The sequence below is a fragment of the Phaethon aethereus genome (assembly GCF_964289735.1).
Source record: "Phaethon aethereus genome assembly, chromosome: 5".
NCBI lineage: Eukaryota > Metazoa > Chordata > Aves > Phaethontiformes > Phaethontidae > Phaethon > Phaethon aethereus.
This window is the reverse complement of record NC_138579.1, coordinates 70,645,570-70,661,462: the sequence shown is the minus strand read 5'-3', so window position 1 is coordinate 70,661,462 and position 15,893 is coordinate 70,645,570. Positions and strand designations below refer to the sequence as shown.

General features: G+C 69.1%; 4 protein-coding genes across 5 annotated transcripts; 2 read left to right on the top strand and 2 right to left on the bottom strand.

The window, feature by feature from the left end:
• Positions 1 to 2,970: 2,970 nt before the first annotated feature.
• CHURC1 (churchill domain containing 1) lies at positions 2,971 to 4,723 on the top strand (the record flags this gene model as incomplete). Its single annotated transcript, XM_082000934.1, has 5 exons — positions 2,971 to 3,009; positions 3,089 to 3,224; positions 3,643 to 3,713; positions 4,319 to 4,416; positions 4,630 to 4,723. The coding sequence occupies 4 exons, from the start codon at positions 2,971 to 2,973 to the stop codon at positions 4,409 to 4,411; spliced, it is 339 nt and encodes a 112-aa protein (XP_081857060.1). The 3' UTR covers positions 4,412 to 4,416; positions 4,630 to 4,723.
• An 840-nt stretch (positions 4,724 to 5,563) lies between these two features.
• GPX2 (glutathione peroxidase 2) lies at positions 5,564 to 6,852 on the bottom strand (the record flags this gene model as incomplete). Of its 2 annotated transcripts, XM_082000931.1 has the most annotated exons (3): positions 6,444 to 6,852; positions 6,006 to 6,338; positions 5,564 to 5,914 (listed from the first exon to the last, which is right to left on the bottom strand). In XM_082000931.1, the coding sequence occupies exons 1-3, from the start codon at positions 6,795 to 6,797 to the stop codon at positions 5,564 to 5,566; spliced, it is 1,038 nt and encodes a 345-aa protein (XP_081857057.1). In that variant the 5' UTR covers positions 6,798 to 6,852. The 2 variants fall into 2 exon arrangements, with proteins under 2 accessions (XP_081857057.1, XP_081857058.1); XM_082000932.1 differs by lacking the exon at positions 6,444 to 6,852 and having other exon boundaries at positions 6,006 to 6,368.
• A 639-nt stretch (positions 6,853 to 7,491) lies between these two features.
• On the bottom strand, positions 7,492 to 10,259 carry RAB15 (RAB15, member RAS oncogene family; the record flags this gene model as incomplete). The annotated part of the gene is made up of 7 exons (XM_082000933.1): positions 7,492 to 7,690; positions 7,772 to 7,837; positions 8,345 to 8,434; positions 8,529 to 8,606; positions 8,714 to 8,774; positions 8,921 to 8,981; positions 10,136 to 10,259. The coding sequence occupies 7 exons, from the start codon at positions 10,257 to 10,259 to the stop codon at positions 7,535 to 7,537; spliced, it is 636 nt and encodes a 211-aa protein (XP_081857059.1). The 3' UTR covers positions 7,492 to 7,534.
• A 1,215-nt stretch (positions 10,260 to 11,474) lies between these two features.
• Positions 11,475 to 15,604, top strand: LOC309405950 (protein farnesyltransferase subunit beta-like; the record flags this gene model as incomplete). The annotated part of the gene is made up of 12 exons (XM_082000930.1): positions 11,475 to 11,558; positions 12,480 to 12,544; positions 12,819 to 12,891; positions 13,231 to 13,322; positions 13,774 to 13,920; positions 14,019 to 14,102; positions 14,208 to 14,294; positions 14,380 to 14,509; positions 14,638 to 14,770; positions 15,077 to 15,188; positions 15,267 to 15,381; positions 15,494 to 15,604. 12 exons carry the CDS (start codon positions 11,475 to 11,477, stop codon positions 15,602 to 15,604), a joined length of 1,233 nt encoding a protein of 410 aa, XP_081857056.1.
• Between the last annotated feature and the right edge of the window lie 289 nt (positions 15,605 to 15,893).

Sequence of the window (15,893 nt, the reverse complement as noted above, 5' to 3'; positions counted from 1 at the left end):
CCCCGGCCGGCGGCTCGGTGCCGTGAATCAGCACTTCCCGGCAAGGGGCTGGCACCGTGCCGCTGCCGAGGTCCCCCTGCCAGGCCCTGGGGATGTCATCCCTGCACCCCGAGGGCAATCGGGGCAGCGGTTTGGTGCCTGCCACCCGCAGCACCCTTGAGCCCTTTCCCTGGCTCAGACCTTGCCACCACAGCATGCTGCCGAAACACTGGCTGCTGGTGCACGAGAGCTCATTGGGGTCCCCCAAAACACCCCAAAATAGCTGCCCCATCGCCTCTGCCCACAGCCTGCCTGGTCCCTGGGGCACCCACTGCCTGGCATCGCCCCGGCTGCTTCGCTTCACCGATTAGTACTTTTATTTTGCATCTCAACCAAACCAGCGGTCAGCCACGCTCCCAGCACGGCCGGCCCATCGGGAAGGGGCAGGAGCTGGGGGCATCCCCACAGCCCCCCGACAGCCACCTGCCTCCCAGGCGCATGGCCAGGAGCAGATGGACCTGCTCGGCACGGCCACGCGGCACAGCACGGGGTGGTTGGGCACGGCATGGCACCGCACCTCCGGCCAGAGATGCCCCACTCCTGCCGTGGCTCCCTGGCCACGCTCTCACCCGGCAGGCGAAGGTGTGGGTTTCCCCAGGGCTGGAGTCGGTGCGGATGCCGGCCGTGCCAGGACTGTCCCATGTCACCTAACCCGCCAGCGCACCGAGCGGCGACGCGCACACGTGCTGACACTCCACAGACATTTTTGGCTATAAATAGGCCTCCCCTGCACATGGTGCAGGCTGAGCCCCACTCCCTTCTTCAGAGCTGCCCCCTTGTGCCTCCTCACCCACCCCAAAATCACCAGCCGGGGCCCTAAAAACACCCGATAGCTGCAAAAATACTCCTCAGGGTGCCATGCCAGCACCCACTGGGGTTGCAGGGGTGGCCTTTGCCTGCCACCCCCTCAAATGGTCTTTGTTGACTTAACACAGTGGGGCGAAGGGCACCATGATCTCCTGACTCCAGGAGCTGGAGATTTGCAAAGGCAAAAGCTGTCTTGAAAAGAGCTGGCAAATCAGCCCCAGGTGGCTCGCAGCTTATTGGGATGTGGGCAGCAGTTCCCCCAGCCCACGAGCATCCTTCTGCCACTGTGCTGGGATAAGGGGGGGCATGGCAGCCAGAAAACTCTTCCCAGTAACTCCAGTTTCCCCAGTTACTAAAAACTGGTAGTCAAAGCGGGCTGGGCGATGTATCCCGCCAAGATGCACCGCATGTCGCCTCCGGGGCCAGCTTGCCCACTGCGTCCCACAGGCACATGTTTGGGGGTGCCAGGAGCACCCAGTACCGGAGCGGGGACTCTTTTGGGGGTTGGCACCCCGGGGGTGTCCCCAGACAGTCGCCGCCGCTCGCCCGCCCCGTCCTTCCCGGCAGCCGTGCGTCCCCCGTGGCGAGAGCAGCCCCGGGAGACACGGGGTGACATCGGGCCTCCCGCCGCGGGGGGAAAATGGGGTGCTGGCCCCCCCGCCCCCCGAGGGGTTACCGCGCCCCCGCCAAACTTTGCTCCGTGCCCGCAGCCTCCCCCGGGACCGTGCCCGAGGCTCGGGGCTGCACCCCAAACCCGGTGTCCCCGGAGCGGGCAGAGCGTCCCGCTGCGCCCCGCTTCTCCCGGGGGAGCGGTGTCTCCCGGTGCCCTCCCGGCCCCCCCCCCTTCCCGGAGGCGGCGCATCCCGGTACCCGCCGGCGGTGCCCGGGGCGGCCGCGGCTCTCACCTGCGCGGGGCGGCGGGCGGACGAGCGGCGGCGGGCCCGGGGCCGGAGCCGGGACCGGAGCGGGGCGGGGGGAGCGGAGCCGCCCTGCGCCGCGATATAAATAACATTATCTGGGCGCGCAGGGACATTCCTGCCCGGGGCCAGCGGCGCTGCCCGGCCCAGATAGCCCCGCTCCCCCCGGGAGGGCCGGGCGGAGGCGGGCGGGGACGGGCCGCCCGCCCCGCAATGCAGCACAGCGGCCCCCCCCGGCCACCGCCGCCGCCGCCACCGGCACCTACAGGGAGCGGAGCGGCGCAGCGCCCCGCTGCCACCGGCGGGACTCTCCGGCCGGCCCCGCTGCCCCCAGCCCTCTGCGACCCCCCAGCCAGCCTCCAGCAAGCCCCGGGCACCTCATCTGGCCCTGGGGGTCACCCAACTAGCCCTGGGCATCCCCCAGCCAGGCTTCGGTGTCCCCCAACTAGTGCTGCCTGAACCCCAGCTCTCCCCGAGTACCCCTGGCTAGTCCCAGGCACTCCTGGCTAGCCCTTGGGGGTCCCCCAGCTCATCCCAGGCATTCCCCAGGCACTGGGAGCCCTGGGTGTCCTCCACTAGCCCTGGGTGTCCCCCAGGTAGTCCCAGGCACTCCACAGACATTGCCAGGTGTCCCCCACTAGCTCAGGTGCCTCCCAGCTAGCCCCAGGTACCGCTGGCTAGCCTTGGATGCCCCCAGCTGGCCCAGGCACCCCAACGATTAGCCCTGCTTGGTCCCCCCAGCTAGCTCCAAGTACGCCTGGCTAGTCCTGGATGGCCCCAGCTAGCCCTGGCACCCCCACAGTTAGCCCTGCTTGCCCCCCAGCTAGCCCCACATGCCCCCAGCCAGCGCCGGGACCTCCTCAGCTCAGCACCGGGTGCCCGAACGCCGGGCTGCGCCCCGCAGATGGCTGCAGGGGCCGGCTCCGAGCCGCGGTGGCTCAGGAGGGCTCCGGTGAGGGCTGCGGGCACAGCCCGGCCCGCACCCGCCTCACCTTAACCCTGCCCGGGGCGGAGGCTGCCGCTGACCCCGCCCCATCACAAGCCCCACCTTCGCTCTCGCAAGCCCCGCCCATATATAGACTCGCCACTCTCAAACCTCGCCCAATAAGGTGGGGTTATCAACCCACACCACGCCCCCGGCATTAAGCCCCTCCCCGCAGCGGAAGTCTCGCGAGATCTGTGGGGCGGTAGCGGCGGCGGCGGGGGGATGTGCGGGGGCTGCGTGGGCACCGAGTACCCGGAGCGGGTAGGCCGGGGTGGGCGGGGCCGGGGCCGGGGCCGGTCCCGGTCCCAGTCCCGGTCCTAGCCGTGTGCTGCTGCCGTAGGGCACCACCTGCCTGGAGGGTGGCTCCTTTCTCCTCAACTTCGTGGGGTGCGCGCAGTGCGGCCGCCGGGACTTCGTGCTGCTCGGCAACCGCGCCGCCGGCCTGCACGGCGGGGACGAGATCGTCACCTACGACCGTGCGCCGGGAGCGGGGGGGAAACACCGCGGGCTGGCGGGACCTTTGGGGGCTGGGGCTTGGGGGGTGTTCGAGGCCTGCGGGGGGGAGCCTGAGAGAGGGTTAATTGGGGGCGATTTGGGGGCCCGATACCCGGGGGAGGGCTCGGGGGGACTGATGGATGCTCTTGGGAGAGCAGGGACTGGGGAGGATCTCAAGGCTTGGGGGGGTGTCAGGGAGCTGATGGGGATAGGTGCTGCGGGGGAAGTTGGGGGGTTTGATGCTCTGGTACCCACCCTGGGGACTGGGGGGAGGTCAGTGCCCCAGGGGGTGAGGGCAAGCATAGAGGGTGGGGGCTTATCCCCAGGGACAGCGGCAGCAGGGCTGGGAGAAGCCATGTCCCCTCAGCCCCTTACCCCACTGTCCTTTCTCCTCCACAGACCTGTGTAAGAACTGCCACCACCTGATCGCGCGCCATGAGTACACCTTCAGCGTGGTGGACGACTACCAGGTATGCCTGGGGGAGCTGCTTGTTCCTCCGCAGCCCCTCTCCGGCTCCAGAGACGTCTTAAGCTGAGCCCAGGGCTGTTCCTCTGCCTCCGGGTTTCCTGACCCACCCTGCCGTGGGTGGCCCTGCTGATTCTCACCTGCCCTTGGCAGCCAGGAGGGAGCCAGGCGGCTCCTGAGGTGAGCCACAGTGACAGCCTCGAAGACTTTGGAGCCACATCCCTGTGCTTGGGGCTACCTGGAGCCCGCTGGCTAGTCCCTGCTTTGTGGGGGGCAGCCCAGCTCACCTCTTGCCTCCCGTGCCGCCCCTGTGTGGGAATGTCAGTGACGTGTGTGGTCCAGAGCAGCAAAATGTGGCTGCGTGGTGGAGGGGCCCTGCAGCTCTCCCAGCCCTCCTCCCTGGCACCTTTCCTATTCAGCAGCTAAACGCTGGAAAATGGACTCTGGGGAGCGGTGGGGCTCATCCCGGGGGATGAAGTGAGATCCTCCCAGGTCTGATTGCAATCAAGGATCGGGTGCTGGCTTCGGCTCCGGTTTCCGTGGCTGTGCCCTGCATGGGTCTGCGGCAGAGCATGGCTACGGCAGTCCCCCCCTCCTGTCCCACCGCAGGAGTACACCATGCTGTGCCTGCTCTGCGGCCGGGCCGAGGACTCCATCAGCATCCTGCCTGACGACCCCCGCCAGATGACCCCACTGTTCTGAAGCCGGTTTGTATCCCAGCACGAATCCCTGCGTGCCCTGGCACTTCCCTCCCCACTCCCCACCACGCAGAGCCGCGACACCGGGAGATCCCTGGATTCCTGGCACGGGGATCCCTGGGGACAACACCATCCCTGATGTGATTCTCTTCTCCAAACCTCCGGCCTGGCTGTGGCGGACGCCCGACACTGGATGCTCCTGCGTGCTTGGTGGTGGCTCAGCCGTGCCCGCTGCCCTGCGGCTCCGACCCCAGCTGCAGGGATGGGGTGGAACACCACAGCCCAAGCCCACCTTGTGCTGAAGACGTGAAGGGGGCCTGGCATGCTGTCACCCCAAAAAGGGGTCTAAAAGGATGCCCACCCCATCCTGCCTCAGGAGCCCACGTGTGTAACGCAATAAATGTGATGCGTTACAGCTCGGTGGTGCTGGCAGGAGCGCTTTGGGGTGGGTTTCACCCCTCTGGACTCCCATATCTGTTGAAGGGTGTTGGGGCCTGACACAGGGATCGGCGTGGGGCGTTTCCTTTCCTGGGAGCCTGTAGGATTCTTCCCCCTGTAGCAGATTTGGCTCTTCCCAATGTCCCAGAGCCTGCCCTGCTCGTCAGTGCTCTCCCAAACCCCTGAAAATATTTTTTTTGCTCCCCCAGGGGCTGCGTGGAACTCGTGTGGGGTCACTGCATCCCCCCGGGCACCCATTTCCCTGGGGTGCATAACCCAGCCCTGCCCCGCCGGGGGAAGCCTGTTCCTGGGGCGCGGGAAGGAGCTGGGTGAACCACGGCTGCCGAAATCACTCCCCTGGGGTGGGGTGCCGCTGTTGGCACCCAGCCCCAGCGACGCCCGCGGGGAGCTCGGCACTGCCGGCTTGGCACCACTCCAACCCTGCAGCACCATTTCCTGGATCCAGCGCCCCGGGGCCGCTTCCTCCTGCCTGCCCCACAGCTCGTCCCCAACGGCCCCCCACAAACCACGTGGACGCGGGTGCACTCCCTCCGGCTCATTTATTGCCGCCAGCCCCACGCCGCCCCGGTCACCCTGGCCCTCTGCCCCCATCGAGCCCCCTCCCCGCGGTGGTTTCGGAGGGGGCCATCACCCGGCGGAGAGCTGGGGCCGTTCCGGGGGGCGGCAGCCAGCGGCGGCAGGGATGCCGGAGCCGGCCCTACTTGGCCAGCTTGAGGAGGCGCTGGATGTCGGGCTCCAGCTGGGCGGTGGGCATGCGGGGGCTGTAGCGCCGGAAAGGCTCCCCCTCGGGGCCCACCAGGAACTTCTCAAAGTTCCAGGAGATGTCGGAACGCTGCACCGGGCTCCAGGTGAGGAAGCGGGGCTCGGCCATCAGGTGCGCCGCCTCGTCGGCCGGCGCGGGCAGATGAGCCTTCAGGTAGGCGAAGACGGGGTGGGTGTCCTGCCCGTTCACCTGGCACTTCTGGAAGAGGGTGAAGTTGGGCTCGAAGCCGCCCCCCGGCCGCACGTGCTTCAGGCTGTTGAGGATCTCCTCGTTGGTGCCGTTCTCCTGTGGCGGGCAAGGAGAAAGCTGGGGCCGTGCCATGTTTTCCCCTTCCTTGCACCCGGTGCTGGGCACCGTGGTGGCCCCCGGGACTTACCTGGTAGCCAAATTGGTTGCAGGGGAAGCCCAGCACGACCAGCCGCCGGGGGTAGCGGGCTTGCAGCTGGTTGAGCTGGGTGTAGTCCCGCACCGTGGTGCCTCAGAGGGACGCCACGTTCTCGATGAGCACCACGCGGCCCCGGAAGACGTTGAAGTCCACCTTCTCCCCCTGCAAGGAGGTGGCACTCAGGTCGTAGAAGGACTTGGCGATGGGGACGGTCATGGCTGCGGGCGGGCGTCTGCCTTCCCCGCGCGCCCGTCGGCGCACCTTAAGGGCTGCCCGGCACCCACGTGATGTGCCGGCTCCAAAGGTCTCCTCGCCCTGCCATGACTTGGCAGAAACTGGAGCTGTCCCACCCGCTGGCACCCACTCAAGAAGGGGGAGGAAGAGGCAGGGGAGGGCGTGGGTGGCACGGGGCCAAGGCGATGCTCCTACCTGCCTCAATAATTCATGGCGTGGTGTGGTGTGGCACAACCGTGCTGCTTCCTGCCCGTGAGCTGCGGGATGCCGTGGGGCTCGGTGCCTCCAGCCTGGCGTGGGCTGTCCCCCAGGGCTGGGAACACCTGGGAAAGTTGGGAAATAACAGGACTCCAGGAGCTGGGGCTGCATGGGCTGGAGGAGGTGGGTGGCTTGGATCCAGGTGGGTGATGGGATGGGTGCCATCGCTTGGCATCGCTCCCAGAGGCTCCTGTGCTTGCCGTCCTGGTGCCCGCTGCTTCGCCTCCCCAGTCCCCACCTATCCCGGTGCCCACTGGTCCCAGTGCCAGCATCCAGCCTGATGGTAGCCATCTGCTGCGCCGCCCACCATCGTCCTGGTACCCCGCACCGCCCCCCTGCCCACCCATCCCAGTGCCCACCCATCCCAGTGCCCACCACCATCCCAGTGCCCACCACCATCCCGTTTGACCGCACTAGCCCTGTCCCTGCCCGGGCCGGCTCCTGCATCCCTCCTGAGCCGGCAGCCCCGGCTGGCAGTGGTGGCAGGCACGGTGCCCCATGGGCACGGTGCCCCACAGACCGGTCCCCAGCCTGGAAAGGGGACACCGTCCCGGCGGCCCTGGAGCAGCCTCAATTATTGATAACCGCTCGGGTTGCCGTGGCCCGGCTGTGCCCGTGGCGCCGGGGGCTCCAGTGGGGCACAGCCACCGTGGCACCACGGCACCGTGCCCACAGCCCCCCGCGGCAGCACACGAGCCACTGGCCACCTCCAGCATCACCTTTATTCTGCAAACCGTGTGTGTGTGTGTATGTAAAACCGGGGGGGGGGGGGGGCACGGGCACAGGGTGGGCACACAGCGCCCGCAACATCCCCCCACCCCGCACACCGAAGGGGAGCGCGAGTGCCAGGCTGGGGGGCACACCCATGACGCCTGCTCAGCCCCCGCCATCCCCGCGTGGGGGTCTCGGGTCGCCCCCCGCCATCCGCCGCCACCCCCCTCCATCGGGGCTGCCCCAAGCCTGCACCCGCCGTGGTCCCCCCAACACAGCCCAGCGTGGGGGGGGCGAGCCGGGGGGGGGGTCAGGCTTCAACACCAGCAGGTTTTGGGGCTGTCCTCGCTCCCCAGGGGCTGCTGCTCGTCCTCCTCCAGGCGGGCCAGGGCGGGGGCGCGGGGGGGGGCCCGCAGCCCCTCCAGCTCCTTGCGATGCGCCTGCAGCACCAGCTCCGTCAGCCGCGTGAAGGACTGCGGGAGAGGAGGGGGGTGAGCTGGGGGACCCCCCCCCCGCCACCCTGACCGCCCTCAGCCCACCCCCCCGCCCCGCACCTCCTTGATGTTGAGGTTGCTGCAGGCGCTGGTCTCGTAGAAGTCCATCCCGTACTCCCTGGCCAGCTGCAGGGCGAGGCGCCGGCAGCGGGAGCACCAGGATTTGGGGGGGGCAGTGGTCAGCACCCCCGGCCCCCCCCGCCGGCATAGGCACGGACAGACGGACAGGCCGTGCTGCCCATGGCGGCACTGGGGGGGGGCTGGCATAGGGGCATCCCCTGGGGCGAGGCACTGGGTGCAGGGGTCCCTGGGGTGGGCACCGGGTGTTTTGGGGGTGCAGGGGACCGTGCTGGGGGTGCAGAAGGAGGTTGGGGGCCCCTGGACAGGCTGGGGGGAGAACAGGGAGGGGTAAGAGCAGCCCCGGGGGTGCACTGGGGGCCCTGGGGGGTTAGGGGTCCCCAGCCACAAAAGACTGCGGGGGGGGGGGGCGGGGAGCCTGGGGATGCTTGGGGTGCAGGGGGGTTGTTGGGGTCCCTGGGGAGTGCAGAGAGGGCTCAGGGGGGGCCTGGCCAGGCTGGGGGTGCAGGGGGGGGCCCTGGCCCCCCCCGGGGGCGCACGCCAGCCCCCGCTCACCTGCAGCCCTTGCTCTTTGGCCACTTGCCTCTTGTGCTCCTCGTCCGCCTTGTTCCCGATGAGGATTTTCTGGACGCCGTCGGGCGCGTACTGGGGAGGAGGGGGTGGCGTGAGACCCCCCCCCCAACCCCGCCACGGGGTTGACCCTCCCAGACCTGCCCCCCTCCCATCCCTGCCCCCCCACCTCATCCACGTCGCTGGCCCACTTCACGATGTGCTGGTAGGAGCGCTCGCTGCCGATGTCGTACACCAGGAAGATGCCCTACAGGAGAGGGGGGATGGCCATTTACACGCTCCACCCCCCCCCCCCGCCCCGCCCCGTGCCTCAGTTTCCCCTCTCCTGTGCACCAGGATGGGACCCCCCCGTACCTGTGCCCGCCGGTAGTACTGCTTGGTGATGGTCTGGTACCGCTCCTGGCCTGCCGTGTCCCTGCAGCCGGGGAGAGCAGGTCAGCGCTGCCACCCATGGCACAAGTTGGTCAGGGCTCAGCCCCCAGCCTGGTGGGTGGTGTGTGGAGCAGGATTAAGACACCCCCCCCCATCCCTGCCACCCCGGGGCCCAGTGCGGGCACTCACCAGATCTGTATCCGCACCTTAATGCCGTCCACTTCGATGGTCTTCATCTTGAAGTCGACGCCTGGGACGGGGAGGGGAGAGGTTATGGAGTGGTCCGATGTCCCCCATCATGGGAGCTGCTGTCACCAGGGTCCCTCCGGTCCCCTCACCCTCTCCTGGTCCATAGCAAGCCCCGCCGTGCTGCCAAACTGGGTGCCAGGGCTCACCCGTGCCTACCCCGTGCCTGGAGCTGCAGCCCCGCCGCGGCCCGGTGCCCCGGTCGCAGCCCGGTGCCGGTGCCCACACCTGAGCCCAGGCCCGGCCGGCGGCCCCGGCACTGGGTCGCTGTGCGGGCGCTGGCCCCAGCACCGCTGCCAGGCGGGTGCTCCCAGTTTCACTGTGTTGCAGCTCCCCAGTGCCCCCGGTTTCCCGGTTCGACAGCTCCCTGGTGTCCCGAGTTTCCCGGTACTGTGGCTCCCCAGTGCTGTGGCTGCCCAGTTCTCCCGGTTCCCAGCTCCCCAGTGCTCCCAGTTCCCTGGTGCTGTGGCTCCCTGGTGCCACAGCTCCCCGGTGCTCCCGGTTGCTCTGTGCCTACGGTTTCCCGACTCCCTGGTGCTCCCGGCTGCCCGGTGCCGCAGCTTTCTGCTGCCCCTGGCTTCCCAGTTCCCCCGTGCTGCGGCTGCCCGGTGCTCCCGGCTCCCCAGTGCCACGGCTGCCCGGTGCTCCCGCTGCCACAGCTCCCTGGGGCTCACAGTTTTCCCGTTCCCCGGTGCCCACGGCTCCCCGGTGCCCACGGCTTCCCGGTTCCCCGGTGCTGCAGCTGCACGTTGCTCCCGGTTCCGCCGGTGCCACAGCTCCCCAGTTCTCCGGTGCTCCTGCTTTGCCGGTGCCCACGGTTTCCCGCTTCCCCGGTGCTGTGGCTCCCCGGTGCTGTGGCTCCCCAGTGCTCCCCGTGCCCACGGGTTTCCCATTCCCCGGTGCCCACGGCTCCCCGCTTCCCCGGTGCCCACGGGTTTCCCGTTCCCCGGTACCCACGGCTCCCCACTTCCCCGGTGCCCACGGTTTCCCCGTTCCCCGGTACCCACGGCTCCCCGCTTCCCCGGTGCCCACGGTTTCCCCGTTCCCCGGTGCTACAGCTAGCCGCCGCTCCCGACTGCTCCCCGGCGCCGCGGTTCCCCGGTATCCCCCGCTCCCCGGTGCTGCTGCCCGGGGCTCCCCGTGCCCCCGCGGCGGTACCGATGGTGGAGATGTGGGCGGGGTGGAACTGGTTGTCGGTGAAGCGGCAGAGCAGGCAGGTCTTGCCCACGCCCGAGTCCCCCAGCAGCAGCAGCCGGAAGAGCACGTCGTACTGCTTGGCCATGGCGGGCCGGGCCGGGCCGGGCCGGGCTGGGCTGGGCCGGGCCGGGGGCGCCGCTGCCGCCGTTACCGGGGGCGGGAGCGCTGCGCCGCCGCGCCGGGCTGGCACTGGGGCGGGGCGCGGGGCGGGGGATGCACCGAGGGATGCTGTGGGGAACGGGGCGGCACCGGGGATGCACCGGGGGAGGCACCGGGGGAGAGCGGCAGAGGCGGCAGGAGATGCTCTGGGGCGCGGGGCGACATGGAGCGGGGACATCTGGGGACCCTCCCCACGGAGAGAGCGGGGGGGCGGCCGGGGGCTCAGCAGGGGACGCTGGGTGACACACGGGGCTGCGCCAGGGGAGCCCCACGGAGGGACTGGGGGGCACCCGGGGACACCGGGCCGGGGGGGCCGAGGGGTCCCCGGGGCAGAGCAGGGCAGCCCCGCAGGCAGGGCTGCAGCGGGTGCTGGGGTGCAGCACGGCCCGGGGGGCAGGGCAGGGGGGCAGAGGAGGGTGCCATGGGGCAGCACAGGCCGAGGCGGTGCCGTGCGGCCCGTCCAGTGCTGCCTGCAGCAGGGCGGCACGGCGCAGCGGAGCAGTGAAACGGCAGCATCGCGGCGACGCCGCCGGGGAGCGATGCAGCGACGCGGTGCAGTGAGGTGGCACCGCAGCAGTGGTACAGAGAAGCGCCGCGTGCAGCGATGCAGCGGCACGGCACGGCCCTGCGGCGCCCGCACGCTGCCGTGCGGTGACACCCTGCCGCAAGGCAGCGCAGCGGCACGCAGGGACGGAGGGACAAACGCAGCGCTGCACGTTTGATGATGCAATACAGCGCCGTAGTGCAACAAGGCACCGGTGTGGCGCAGTGATGTAATGCAGTGCTGCAGGGCAACGATGCAGTGCCACAGTGTGATGATGCAACAGTGCTGCGGCGCAACGACGCGGTGCCGCAGCGTGACGGTGGACCAGTGCTGCAACACCGGGTTGTTGTGATGACACCACGCAGCGCTGCAGTGACGCAATAAGGCAGTGCAATGCAATAAGGTAGCCCGGCATGACGTCACAGCGCGGTGACGCGCGCGACGGCGCGGTGACGCAGCGCCCGAGCTTCCCCGCCGGCTCCGCCGCGCATGCGCGGCCGGGCGGGGCGGGGGCGAGGCGGGGCGAGGGGCGGGGCCGCGTGTCCCCGCCCGGCCGCCGTCGTCCCGCTGCCCCCGCCGGCGCGAGCCGCCCGCAGCATGGCGGGAGCCTCCCCTCCCCCCGGCGGCGGGCGGCGGCGGCTGCGGGACGACGGGCTGCGGACCGCCACCTCCGCCGAGCAGGTGCGGGGCGCCGCGTGGGGCGGGCTCTGGGGGGGCCCGGTTGCCGCGGGGCCGGGGGATCCCCGCCCCAGCTCCTCCCCGCGCGGCTGCTGGCCCCGCAGCCGCCGGGCTTTTGGGCGGCCGGGGAGGGGGGTGTGCTGCGACCCGCCGACCACGACGGCTGCCGGGGGACACCCCCCCGAGGCGGGACACAGGTCAGCCGGGACCGGGCTGCCCGCCCGGCGCCTCCCCGGGGAGGGCGAGGGGCTGCCGGGGGACTGCCGGGCCCCCCCGCTCCGGGCCGGGCCCTGAGGGGGTGAAAGGCGACGGCGGGTTTCCCAATCCACGGCGGGTTTCCCAATCCGTGGGGTTCCCGCTCGCCTCTGGCCCGGCGGGACACGGTCCCCGCGAACGGGGCTGCCTCTCCCCGTTTCCTAAAGCCTGGGGTGTTTTCTGGCGGGGGGGGGGTTACCCCGGCGCGGGGCTGCGCCAGCTGCGGTGCCGGGGGGCTGGGGGTTGAGCTCAAGTCTAAAACTGAGCACAGGGCCCCGGGTGCCCGGCGGTGCCGGCCCGGCGCTAGCGGCAGGAGGGAGGTCGCGGTGTTTTACGTGGAGGTCCCGGGTCAAACCGCATTCCCTCTAAAACCACCGCTCGAGTCCTCGCCTCACCCTGGGCATGGAGCTCCTGGGCAGCTCCCGCTAAGCCGCTCCGTGGGCCGGCAGGACTGAGCGGCTTTCAGTCGCTTTGGTTTTCCCGGAGAAGGTGATGAGATGGTGCCACCGGGAACGGGGAGCCAGATAAACCCCGGGGATGGGGCAGGCGCCTCCCCGGCAGGGCTGGGTGCCGGCGGGGACACTGTTTGGGAAGGGCAGAGCCGCTTTCCAGAGCTCACCACGCTCTTTGTTTCCCCCCCACGCATCGCCACGCTGCGGCCGGCGGCAGACCAAGGTGGAAGACATCGTGCAGGAGGTCTTCGACGCCTGCAGGACGAACCATCACGACTTGCAGTAAGTTCCCGTGGCAGCTGGTTCCTGCCAACTGCAGAAAGCCTCAATAACAACAAATAAATACCCGCCCCCCCCAAACCAGTGACCGGCTGCTGCCGAGACCCATAGCGAGGAACCGGCCGCTCCTTCAGACGTTGGGGTGGGATCCTGCCCCTTCTGCTGTCCGCAGGCCCCGAACATGGTGGTGTCGGCTCAGGGCCCGTGTCCCCTCTCGGCCGGGCTGCCTTGGCTGCCAGCACTTTGCCTGCTGAGCTCTGCCCTGCCTGCCTTCCAGATTCATCCTGCAGCGGGAGAAGCACTTCCATTACCTGAAGAGAGGCCTCCGGCAGCTGACCGAGGCCTATGAGGTATCCGTGCTGCCGGCGGTGCTGCTGTGTGTCCTGCCCCAGAGCTGCCGGCTCTCTGCTCTGCCCTCCGGCTGGGGTGAACCCTTTGCCCCGGGGCTGCTGCCGGAGTTGTCACCGAGCATTTGTTGTCCCCAGTCACTGCCAGCCCTGGGGCAGAGGGAGCAGTTCCTAATGTCCTCCTTGGGTCACTCTTGTCCCCATGGTGATGCTCCGGAGCAGCAGCCCTGGGGGCCCTCCTGCCTGTACCCTCTCCTGCAAGAGCTCTGCCTGCTCCTGCCTGCACCCCCAGGCCCCACACCGCTCCCTGGCCGCCCTGACCATCCCCTCTGGTCCCCGCAGTGTCTGGATGCCAGCCGCCCCTGGCTCTGCTACTGGATCCTGCACAGCCTGGAGCTGCTGGACGAGCCCATTCCCCAGTCGGTCGCCTCTGAGTAAGTGGCATCGGTGCGGCGAGAGCTGGGGGGGCTGCAGTGGCAGCCTGGGGACCCCCACCACAGATGTGTCTGTGGCCAAAGACCCCGCAGGCCACCCGCGTGATGCCGGAGGTGCCACCTCCCGCTGTCCCCGCGCGCTGGCAGGACCAAAGGAGCGCTTTGTCTCCCCCACGGCCATCAATGCCGCCCATTCTTCCGGCCAGCGCCTCGCGCTTCGGCGTCTCGTGACAGATGGAGATGGGGAGAGAGATAACCCCTGGCTTTGACCTCCGGGGGTTAATGGGGCCAGGCTGGCCCCTGTGCCTCCGCGAGGTGTGATGCTCCTGCTGTGGACAGGGGTGAGAAGGGGTCTCCCTCACCCAGGTGGGAAATATCACCCCACCGGGTGCCAGGGGTGAGGCCGGGAAGCGCCGAGCCCCTTCCCCACCTTCCCCCTGTGCCCCCACAGCGTGTGCCAGTTCCTGAGCCGCTGCCAGAGCCCCCAGGGCGGCTTCGGGGGAGGCCCCGGCCAGCACCCCCACCTCGCCCCCACCTACGCCGCTGTCAACGCGCTTTGCATCGTTGGCACAGAGGAGGCGTTCAATGTCATAGACAGGTATGGCTGGCAGTGCCAGGGGGGTGTCCGGCCAGCCGGTGCGGGGCTGGGGTGAGGCAGGATGCGTGCCCACCCTTGCAGCCCGCTGGCTCTTGCAGGAAGAAGCTGCTGGAGTACCTGCACTCGCTGAAGCAGCCCGATGGTTCCTTCCTCATGCACGCCGGCGGCGAGGTGGATGTCAGGTGGGTGAGTGCCGCAGGGCGGGCAATGGCTCTGCCGCGCTTCCAGCCGGCTGGGTGCCGCGGTGGGGAGCCAGTGCCACGGTCCTGAGTGCCCGACTCCTGCAGGAGCGCCTACTGCGCCGCCTCCGTGGCCTCGCTGACCAACATCCTCACGCCCGCGCTCTTTGCCGGGACAGCCGAGTGGATAGCGAGGTGAGAGCCAGCGTACACGGGGGTGGGTGGGGGACGGGGAATGGTGCCTCGCGTCCGTGCCGTCCTGACCCCGCTGCTCACGCAGGTGCCAAAACTGGGAGGGCGGCATCGGTGGGGTGCCGGGCATGGAGGCCCACGGCGGGTACACCTTCTGCGGCATGGCAGCCTTGGTCATCCTCAAGAAGGAACATCTACTGAACCTCCGGAGCTTGCTGGTGAGTGGCACCATGTGCGCGGCCCCTCGGCTTTCCCGGCACTTGCGAAGACGGGGGTCTCGGCTGGTTGGCGGTGCCGGGGGTGTCCCTGTCCTCACACTGGCGCACACTCCTGTCATCCTGCGCAGCACTGGGTGACCAGCCGGCAGATGCGCTTCGAGGGCGGCTTCCAGGGCCGCTGCAACAAGCTGGTAGATGGCTGCTACTCCTTCTGGCAAGCTGGCCTCCTGCCCCTGCTCCACCGAGCCCTCCACGCCAGGGGTGAGTCGGCCGCAGGGGGCTCCCGTCTTCCTTTGCCCCTAAAATGGCATCTCTGGGGATGGATGAAGGTGTTTTAGCGAGGAAACAAAGCTCAGAGTGACTTGGGCATCCTGATGCCTGTTCTTAGTGGGGGCTGCTGAATCACAGGGGGACTGGCGCTTCCCCCCAGGCTTTTTGGCAGCAAGGCTTGACTGTCTGCTGGGCCAATGCCTTGGTGGTTCCCTGGGGTATGCAGGAAGGCCCCCCCAGGGGAATTTGCCATCTTCCCGGGGACCGCCCAGGCATTTCACTGGCTTTCCCCTCCAGGCGACACAGCGCTCAGCATGGAACACTGGATGTTCGACCAGGCGGCACTGCAGGAATACATCCTCCTGTGCTGCCAGTGCCCGGCCGGGGGGCTGCTTGACAAGCCGGGCAAGTGAGTACCAGCTTGAGGAGTGGGCTGACTGGTGCCCTGGACCCCTGCTCAGCACCCCAATATCCTCCCCCCACCCAGGTCCCGAGATTTCTACCACACCTGCTACTGCCTGAGCGGGCTGGCCATTGCCCAGCACTTTGGCAGCGGTGACCTCCATCACCAGGTGGTCCTGGGCAGCCCCAAGAACCTCCTGGTAGGTGCCGGGCAGTGCTGTGAGCCACCGAGGCAGGCAGGGCTGAGCTTCCTGGCCCCTGCCTGTCCTCTGCAATGCTAGAAAAGGCATTAACCTCCTCTCTCTCTTGCAGCAGGCCACGCACCCCGTCTACAACATCACCCCAGACAAGGTGGTAAAAGCAGTGATGTACTTCTTGCAGCAGCCTGTGCCCTGTCTGGAGCCGGTGGACGCTGCTGACTAGGGGCCCTGCTGCCCCCGGACTGTGCAGAGCAGCCCTGCCCAGGTCTGGCGGGGAGTCGCTGCAGTGTCTTGGCACAGATGGGCAGAGCGAGGTCCTCAGGGTGCTAGCAATACCAAAAACCGGCCTGCCTCGTGGCTGCCAGCTCCTGCTGCCCCTGACGCCATGCCAGGCGCCCTGCTGCCCTCCTGGCAGGAGCTGAGCTGGCTGAGGGGGAGATGGGATGTGGCACACCTTTTAGCATCAATAAACCAGAACCCACAGCTGCTGTCTCTCCTGTGCACGGGGAGGG